This window comes from Lytechinus pictus, chromosome 13, assembly GCF_037042905.1.
Source record: "Lytechinus pictus isolate F3 Inbred chromosome 13, Lp3.0, whole genome shotgun sequence".
Lineage (NCBI taxonomy): Eukaryota > Metazoa > Echinodermata > Echinoidea > Temnopleuroida > Toxopneustidae > Lytechinus > Lytechinus pictus.
In genome coordinates this window covers 9174775-9185156 of record NC_087257.1, presented here as the reverse complement: position 1 = coordinate 9185156, position 10382 = coordinate 9174775, and the positions used below count along the sequence as shown (strand labels likewise).

General features: G+C 37.3%; 1 protein-coding gene across 1 annotated transcript; it reads left to right on the top strand.

Moving 5' to 3' along the window:
* The first annotated feature begins 681 nt into the window (after positions 1–681).
* LOC129274983 (glycoprotein-N-acetylgalactosamine 3-beta-galactosyltransferase 1-like) lies at positions 682–9272 on the top strand. The gene is made up of 3 exons (XM_054911740.2): positions 682–1095; positions 6710–7389; positions 8569–9272. The coding sequence occupies exons 1-3, from the start codon at positions 837–839 to the stop codon at positions 9082–9084; spliced, it is 1455 nt and encodes a 484-aa protein (XP_054767715.2). The 5' UTR covers positions 682–836; the 3' UTR covers positions 9085–9272.
* The last annotated feature ends 1110 nt before the right edge of the window (positions 9273–10382 follow it).

Sequence of the window (10382 nt, the reverse complement as noted above, 5' to 3'; positions counted from 1 at the left end):
TGAAATTTATCACAATATCATATATTGTCTGGGAAATATTTCCAGTGAGTAGAAAAAGAACACTGCAGGATCAATATATTTATTTAAATGATTCCAGTCTTGTTTACAAATTAACTGAAAAAAAAAAGAAGTTAATCAATGCCCATCTTAGCTAGGCTTCGGCCGGATCGAGACCGGGGAGATATGGGACACTCTTTCTTCATCGGGAAAGAATCCTTGTAACTTTTTAAATAGTTTGTCAAGCTAGCTAGGGCATAATCGTACTACTATATAGGCCTTCTGAAGTTCATAATGCAGGATTTGGTAATACCCTATCATTATGCTATTTTGGGTAATCCATGTGTTTTTTCTGTTTTTTTTTTTTGGGGGGGGGGAAGAGTTAAATTTGAGGTAACATGGGACACCCAGTAGAATCTACCGGTAAATGGAAAAGCATGGGAAGAATTGTGTCCCATTAATTTCTCCCGGCCCATTGCACTTGGCAACGAAAAAAACTAATGATGGCCACTACGGCTAACCTGTGACTTGAATGTGCTCAGTAATTAAAAAAGGAAAGCTTTGGTGAACTTTGCTTGTGACTCGAGTCCTAAAATTAATAACAAGTCAATCAACCCCCCTGGCCCCTCCCTCTCGCCGCAATATAGCCTTGCTTGAACAACAGCTAGCTCAGCCCACGTACAGTACAGCCTAGCCACCTCATCGCCAGTAGTGCAGTACAGTGCAGTGCATGCAACCGCCGGCTAGGCCGGGCGATCACGCAACGGTACTTGTTTAGCGACGACGTTCTCGCTCACGTATTCCGGGTTAGTTCACTGATTCCTGATGATTTCATTATTATGGCGCCCATCAAGGGGAACACTGGGGGATTCATAAGGAATTTCTGTTTTGGATTATTCTTTGGATGCTGTATAACTTACGCCACAGTGAAATTTTCACGGTCAAACGTGCCTCGAACTTCGACTATCATTGACTCGGATCCCCACCGTAAAGACTCGCTGCTGCAGCCCGACGGGCATGTTGTCGTGGACGAAGGGAACAGAGTGCTGGAAAGCGAACTGAAACATTTTGAAGACTCTCATCATCATGAATTTGTGGGTAAGATATGCATGTTCAAGGTGGAAAAATATGCAAAATTTTATTCCTTCTGGTTAGATGATCGTCTCGAAGTCGAATGCAGCTTTGCAGCCAGAGGATTCAAGTTTAAACTAAAAACTCTGTTAACTTTTGCCATTTTTATTTTTGGATGAGTTTATTTTTAATTTTAGAATCTAGATCAAAACATTTTCTGTCTTTCTAAATCTGATTTTTCTCAGTGAGCACTCAATTTGCTTTCATCAAATGAAGGCTGCGCTGGCAACTTGGGATTGGAATTTCAGTTGAGAGTAAACTTCCCATTGATTGCACAGTTATCGCTCAAATGTTGTCCGATCATACTCTGCTCGACCTTCATAATAAAATATCAAATTATCATTATTCTGAATAAGAAATCGGAAATGGAGAGATAGGGTCTGGATCCTATAGATCTAGCTCTAACGTTAGAGCTAGCCTGTAGAGGAATCTAGATCTATCTATTTTGGCATTGTTTTTTTTACATCATCAACATCGTTTAAAGAGTTCTAGAATGGCAGTGAGTCCAAACTTCGCGCGTGTCCATACTTCGCGGACGGTCATTATCTCAAAAACTAGCCAATATCCTTAAAATCTGACATCATTAACATGAAAAGCGACCTAAAACTACCCTTTAGTGAAAATTTCTTTAGGATGAGTTCAGTATTCATGAAAATATTGGCAAAAGATCGGCAAATTTGCCACCGCTAGCGCCCGTTTTGAAGAAATCAACAAGCATCACGATATCACCATTTTGCAAGCAGAAATTATCAAAAATGTGAGTTAAATGTGGTACTAACCGATTCCATAGCATTTTGCCATCAATCTGATATAAATATTTTACTTTTTGAGCTTGAGTTTTTGTTTAAATCTCCACAAAAGCTTTGGTGCGCGAAGTTAGGTCACACTTTTTCTGAACGTTTTCCAGCACAGCCCGCATTCGCCGATCAGAATAGAATTTTGAGATCGCGATACCGGCGAAACCCCTTGACCTACTTTACATTTTCGTCCATGATTTTATAGTTTACGATCTTGCCGTCAATGTGGTAACTATTTCTTGAATTGGTTTTGTATAAATTATGAATATTTTGTGAACAAAATTAAGCCTGATGAATATTTTTGAAAAGTGCGCAAAGTTTGGACACCCCATCATACATACGGTACACTACTTTTTTTTCGCTTCAAAAATATGAAGTTTGAACTGAAGTTAGAGATCATTTATATTCATGCCAACATGCAGTTGTGCAAATTCATGTTTAGACAGGAATAACCGTCGTTTCTGGGGATTTATTCAACAATTTCTGACATTTTACTATCATATTTATGGGTGAGTGGAGCCAACGCAGTTCAGCGGAACAACCAAAATACAGAGACTGAAGCTTTTGGTCTAATTCATGTTCAGATTTTGATTTTATGATGGGGGGACCTAAAGCTGTGCACTTTGTTTTCAAACGATAAAAGCTATGCCAATTTTAATTTGAACAAATTCATCACATCACAAAACTCACAAATGGTCATTTTCAAACATAAGTGGACATGGGGTTGAAAATTAAAACTTGCTAGAAATCAGTAGGCTTCAATGGTTTTTTAAACTAGACATCTCAAAGTATGTTTTTCCATTTCAGTTACATAAAATTATTCATTGTGTCTTGAAATACAGTGAATTTAGAGCAAGGGAAATTTAATGTTACAAAATGCTGATTTTTGCATTAACATTCACATATTGCCTATCACAATATTAAATTTGTATTAGAAGCATATTTGTTGGCAAGATACAAGCTCTGTATTGTATCTAACTCCTAAATAAAATAAAAAATTATCTGAAGTGTTTTCCTGAAAAAAGTAGATCTTTAAGGTTTTCAAAACTGGTTGTCGTGTCACTCACGTTTTAAAGACAAAAAGTTTTCTAGAGCTGAGTATTCTGAAAATTAATTCATCCCAGTACAAGAGCAAATACAGTTTTCCCATACCTTATTGTATATAAAGTAACTTGGTCCAATGTGTTAAGGCTAAGCTAAAATTAACTGTTAAAGTTGTGTCGTGTCACTCACAATGTCGTGTCACTCACGGTCTCATATTGTGTATAAAAAAGGACATCAAATAATTTTTAAAGCATTTTACGAGATGAATTCAGGGATGGAGTCAAAATGTTGTTCCTGACATCATTTAAGCCTATGTAAGGCTAATATTTTTTTCTGTTTTCCTAACTTCACCCCTTTCAATGGAAATATTGAATTTGACGTTGAGTTCATCTAGTTTCTTTCCTCTCCATGGTTTCCTCAGTTTCAAAAATCCTGACAATTTTCCATTCGTGTGAAGACTCAGATCCTAATTCATATTTTAATGATGTACTGAGATAAAAGAATATAACATAATCAACATAAAATTATGAATATATCAAGAGAAAAACCACTATACATAGTAATGAACATATTTACAGTGCATAAAGATTAGGTGATGGTTCAAGTTAGTCAGGTATGACTTGAACATTCTCTGTCTCCATTTACGGAAATGAGCAGAACGTTCACCGATCTTTTTAGGAATATTATTTCTTTGTCTTACTAATTAAGAAAGGTTTAAAGCTAGCAAGGTCAGGGATCTTATTTTGAAATTTGCAGAAATAGATAAAATATTCTAATGGTAGAAAAGTGTATGAAGAGATCTCCGTGAACACCAAACATTCTTTCAAAATCAGAAAAAACTCTTTCCCTTCTGATTAATTAAAATTAACCTTTTTTGCCACAAAGCTTGTATTCGAGGACGTGAAATAAACAATTTTTTTGCAAGAACATCTCAGGTGAGAATATACTGAGATTTAAAAGAGCATTTTGGATATTGCTTGAAGTAGCTACATGCCTGGTTCAAAATCGTTCTTTGTTCGGCCACCATTCATACCACTAGTAATGAACTAGGGTCTGCACAGCAAACTACCGTGAGCGGGCTGATGTGGGTTCAGAGCTTATTTGCATTACACACAACAAATTGATAGAGTAAATTATGTATATGTAGGTCCAAACAAGTCCCAACCAAGACCGAATTTGCATTTGAGCAACTTTGATGAGTTGCCGTGTTTTCATGTAGATCAATTTTTCTTGGGGGGGGGGTACCCTGGTTAGAACTGAGCTGGACCTCGTGGGGAAAAAGCTATGCCATATGGAGGTATAGGGGGAGTGTTTGATGGTTGGGGATGCTGAATTGAATTTCAGTGTAACATCCAAGAGCTCATCAAAGGAAAGGCTAATGACTTGTAGTTGTAGGTAATACCAACAGACTGTGCTGTGGCTTTTTGCAAGAATCAGGTACTGACTATGCGTCTTTCACTTCGTGGCTTTCCATGTATTACCCGTGGTTTGGTTTATTATCAAATATGATAATTAGCAATGAAAAGCAGCTTGCAAGATTCCTGCTGAAAATCATAGCTCTGAATTTTGGTACAGTGCCTTTGGAGGGGTCCACATACAAGCAGTGTTCAGGAGAAAACCAATGCTTGATGAGTTGAACTTGATCCCTATTAAAGTTTCTCAAGGATCTGCTAATAGTCCATCTGAAGTGTGCAGCCAAGTAACTGTGGTTTGGTACGGTGTACAAAAAAAGACATTGAAGCTGCCAAGTCCTATTTGGACAATGCCTAGAATATTTAAGGAGGATAATATTGTAATCCAATATTTCAAGAAAAAGGAGTCATACATGACATCATTGGCTACCAGATCATGCCAGATGATGCGAGTGACTATTGAGAATACCTTTCTTACAAGGAAAAATTATTCCATCAGTTGTGGATGCTGAATTGTAAACCCGTAAACTTTCATATACAGATAGGGAGAAAGAGTTAGTTTTGAATGAAATCAGGCCACAAAAAGAATGTTTGAGTTGATGTCAATGCCAAGACCACATAACACCTCCTTCAAGTGCCTCCTCCCCAAAGAGGAGAGTGGTAGAAGCCCGAGTGTGACAATAATGTGGTATGGTATACGGAATGTGAGTTGATGGGCAAATATGACCATAAACCAAGAATAAATCATTAGGATGACACATTATCAACTTTAAAGAAGGCAGTTGTTATGTAATTAAGCTTGTTTTTTGGTTGATGGGATTTCACTCATGTACATCATGCCAAAAATACTTTTGTTGTTGAGATAAATGTTGTATTTTTGCACTCGTCGTGTCACTCACGTTTTGGATGTCGTGTCACTCACGGTATATAGGAGGGCACCATTTTCCATAGAGAAGGTCTGATTGATTCTGACTATATGTGCTAGATAGGTACACTAGTTACGTACATGTATGGGTACTCACAGTACTCCTGGACAGCTACTTGGGCACGAATCCAATCATAAGTGATGATGGTCAGAAACCCATGTCCGAAATTTGTCGTGTCACGCACGCATCATTTTTCAATCATATCTACTAAACAAATTGTAGAATTCAAATCAAACTGGTAGTGGCCCATGCCAGTCCTACATTGTATATAATATAGTAGTCATGATTGATTCATAACCTTTAAGTTTAAAGATATGAGCCCTTAACCCTCTCCGATTGTCGTGTCACTCACGTTTGAAAATGACCAAATACGAAAATCCCGCCGTGTTTTCCGAACACCTCTTAATTTCGCCGCTGGACGTATAAGAGGTCCTAAAGCTACGCACTCAATTTATCATGTAAAAAAATAATATTTCCTGTGCCTCAATTTCTAAAATATGTTCATATTATTAAAGGAAAATTTGAAATTAAAGTGAATGTAACTCCAAAATTTCAAAAAGTTGTGGGTTTTCTCTGCATTTAGAGATTTACTGCAGCCTCTGTAGAAAAATTGAATAGGAATCGTTTGTCACTCTGCAGTCACAGTTCCACACAGAGAGTGCGCATTTCCACTGAAAACTGCATTCGCGATGAGTGGTGTATAGCTTTAGGAGTAGGACCCCCTACTATACAAATAGAATTATTCATTGAGTAGAAAATTGCTGTCAATTTTTCTCTTTACACAAATGACAATGGTATTGTGCTTAAAGGGATGATCCGGGCTGAAAATATTTATATCTTAATACATAGAGTAGAATTCACTGAGCAAAATGCCGAAAATTTCATCAAAATCGGATAACAAATAATAAAGTTATTGAAGTTTAAAGTTTAGCAATATTTTGTGAAAACAGTCATCATGAATATTCATTAGGTGGGCTGATGATGTCACATCCCCACTTTACGTTTTCTTATGTTATTACATAAAATCATAATTTTTTCATTATTTCATACTTGTGTGAATAATATGTTTCCCTTATAATGAAATAAGTTGCAGCAATAAATATCTAATGCACTAAATCAGTTGTCAATCCAATTTTTCTAGTTCTTGGAGGAAAAAAATTGAATAAACCTAATTTCATATAATAAAAAACTAAAGAACAAGTGGGGATGTGACATCATCAGCCCACCTAATGAATATTCATGACGACTGTTTTCACAAAATATTGCTTATCTTTAAAATTCAAAAACTTTGTTATTTGTTATCCGATTTTGATGAAATTTTCGGCATTTTGCGCAGTGAATTCTACTCTATTCATTAAATACTTTCACCCCGGACCATCCTTTTAACCATTCTTATCCGCAGGTCAGGATGCCATTGCACAAGTCCTCTATGAGAAGGTTCGTATTCTTTGCTGGGTGATGACAGGACCTCAAAACATTGATACAAAGGCAGTTCATATCCATGCCACTTGGGGAAAGCGGTGCAATAAGGTCATTTTCATCTCCTCCGAACCATCGGACAAAATCCCCATCGTGAAGGTAGCGACTCAAGAAGGGCGGGATTTCCTGTGGCAGAAAACTAGAGGAGCTTTCCAATACATCTACGACAATCTGCTGAACGATTACGACTGGTTCCTGAAAGCAGATGACGACACATTTGTCATCGTTGAGAACCTGCGCTACTTCTTGTTGAAGTACAGCCCAGATACGTCGATTTACTTTGGTCACAAGTTCAAGCCCTATGTGAGGCAGGGGTACATGAGTGGAGGTGGTGGATACGTGACCAGTAGACAAGGTGTGAAGAATCTGGTAGAGATCGCCTTTAAGGATCCCAAGAAATGTTGGGGTACGGACCACAGGGGTGGTGCGGAAGACGTCGAGATCGGCAAGTGTCTTGAAAACGCGGGTGTGGTTGCTGGGGATTCTAGAGATGCCTTGCAAAGAAATCGTTTCCATCCGTTCCAACCTGAGGCACATCTCAATCCCAATGGCCTTCCTGAGAACTTCTGGTACTGGAATTACATCTATTATCCACGAAATGAGGTATGTAGGTGACTTTGGCCAGTTGTAATTGGAGAATGCAAACCTCGACACTTTCTTATAAATTGTCATGTCGTACATTGTGATCTATTTAAAGGCTTTTCTCATGTTTTTTTAAACCCTGCACTATCTCTAACCCATTACTTTCTTTGTGTTTCTTTTCTCATGTAATGGGGCAGTGGGCCATATTTTTCTGCCTAACCCCCGCTATTAAATGCTTGCTTGTCTTGCACAAAATTTAATTCAAGACTGGTGGTCATGAGCGCTTATCTCTGAAAGGACATTAGAACTGCTATTTTGCAGGGCCAAATATTCCCCGTACTAAGGTTTGGGTTAGCCCACTTTACAAAAACTCTTTGAGAAAAAAAAGGGGGCTAAGGACATGTGATTTTATTTATGAGCAGTTTAAAATACAGATACGTACTACTCATTGTGCATTTCAAGTTTGTTTACACACACCCCTTGAATAATTGTGCTAGAGCTGTCATTTCAGACCAAGTAACATTGCATTAAAAACATATCCAGTGGGTATTTTATAAAGTTACATGTATGCAGTGGTTATCTTTCCTATTCTTCCAGTGCTAAATTAGTTTTTATTTTTTGTTTCTCATCATTTATGTGATTACTGTTTACCAGTAGGCCTATATGAATGCAAATTTTGCACTTGTTTATTTAACATTATTTTGTCAAATTTTTGCTAGGGTATGTGAAACTCAACTCTAAAAAAAGGTTGAAAGTTGAAACAGAAAATATGTATCTCACTAAGCACAAGTTCAGGTCAACGCCCACATCTTTAGTTTTTGTTTGCACTACCTTTGAGTCAATAGTTGTGGGGAAATGTATAAAATTGTGGGTAACGTATGAACAGGCAATAGCTTTAGGATACACCCATCATGACCCGTGAACTGTTCTGACAGTCAGTCAGTTTCAGTTGTCATCATGCAAAAGATTTGAGAATCAATGCAAATTGCAATAAAGATTCACAACTAAAAAATAGGAAACCATTGTGCGAGTACAGCATACTTCAGATTTTTTCTCATAGATTTAATAGTGTTATTGGGGGTTGCTGTTTCAAAGAGTTTCAGAGTTCCTCTGTTTGATTTGAATAGGAAGAGGTGACTGTATTTCTACATTTTGTAATTTGATTTTATAGATTGTTTCATTGGGTTTCCTTCTCTGCAGGGTTATGAAGGATGCTGCTCTGATTACTCTGTAACATTCCACTACATCCCACCCGCCGCGTTGTACAACCTGGAATATCTTGTGTACCACCTGCGCCCCTTTGGCGTGGGAACGTTCCCGTGTCCAGTAGATGTACCCAAAGAGATCCTCCAAGAGGCACGTTCAAGGCAGCAATCGCAGCATCGAGGAGAGCAATTGCCGCATCAAGAACAGCCACCTGAGGATCAGGAGGAGAAGCGTGCGGAGCAAGGAAAAGAGTCGGGTCAAGAAAAGCAGGAGGAAGCAGGACAGGAGGAGCAAGGGAGCCAGGTGAAACAAAAGGAATCAAAAGTTGAAAATGAGCAAAAGGTTGTCGACAAACCTAAAGAAACGGAAGCAAAAGAATCAGAACCAAAGAAAGTAGAAACAAAGGAAACAGAACAAAATCCTGATGAGACAGACAAAAATAAAGAAGACACCGTTCAAAAGCAAGTGGACGTAAACGGAACTGATGATAAAAAGGTTCCTGTTAGATGATCAAGGGCTGTTAAATTAGAGTGTATTATGAATTAAAAATTCCAAGCGAGAATTAATCATAGAATATTTATTTTATTGCAATATTTTCCTCACAACATATGATCTATGTTTATTGTGAGAGAGTATATCATCCTATAACGTGAAATGCAATAATCAAGGTCAACAAAATATTTGTTTAATTGGATGAAGCCTATTATTAGAATGTAGTTTTTTTGCATGAAAATGCCTATTTTCCTGCAAAATTTGTAACATGGCGTTTACCATTGATGGTAAAGTTATCGTTGATGTTATGAATGTTATACTTGTCGTCGGCATTCATCCGAACCGTTGTATCAGTCAATTTTGATATTAAAAAAAAATTGATTTTGAGATTTTTGCAGAAAATGAAAGTAAAAGTCCTATTCTATTCCTAAATAATTTCTAGGCAGCAATGTATTTTAGTTTCTGAAATATGACGGGATTTTCACACATGTCATACAAATTGTTGATAAAATGTGCAAATCCCAATGGACAGTTGGAAACGTGTACTGTAGCAGAGCAAACAACAGCTGTGCGCTCTTAATATGCAAATGCGCGGTCAGCCAAACCGTCGTATTGGCACTTCATTGATTTTGCATGTGAATCAGCAATACTGCGTTTTGACTGATCACTCGCATTGAAATCGCGGTCAGGGTTGTTGTTAAAAGACCCATTGTCATATGAAAGGAGTACACCACCTTGAAGATGATTATATCTGAAATAAAGTAAAATTCAGCCAGCATTAATCAAAATCTGATAAAAAAATAAAGTTATTGAATTTTTAAAGTTAGGTGATATTTTGAGAAAACTGTTAAATGCATGGCGTCCTGAATTCGCAGTACCGTAAGTGAGCTGATGATGTTGCCAGTTTTTACATTTTTGGAGAAAAAAGGGCATGAATGTAATTATGGAAAAGACATCGTGAGCTCGCCCTTTGCATTTTTATAGAGACTGTACATAAAACAAAAATGATGCACAACTTTGAAATTTCATAATTTTGTCATTTTTACGGTATTTTCAGTGCTAATTTATCAGGTTTTATATAATATTCACATTGGATTTTACGCTACATTTTCATCCGGGGGTATCCCTAGTTAGAGAGCCCTGTTTTGCCCTTCATTTCATATCCTCAATCTTGGTTCTTCCTTTGTCTTGCTAATGACTAGTATAGTTTGAATGTTTTGGCCGGAATTCACAAAGGTGGTTTTGAAAACCATTGGTTTAACCCATGGTTTATGTAGATTTTTCCTCCATAAATTACGCTTTATAGCTAAATACCA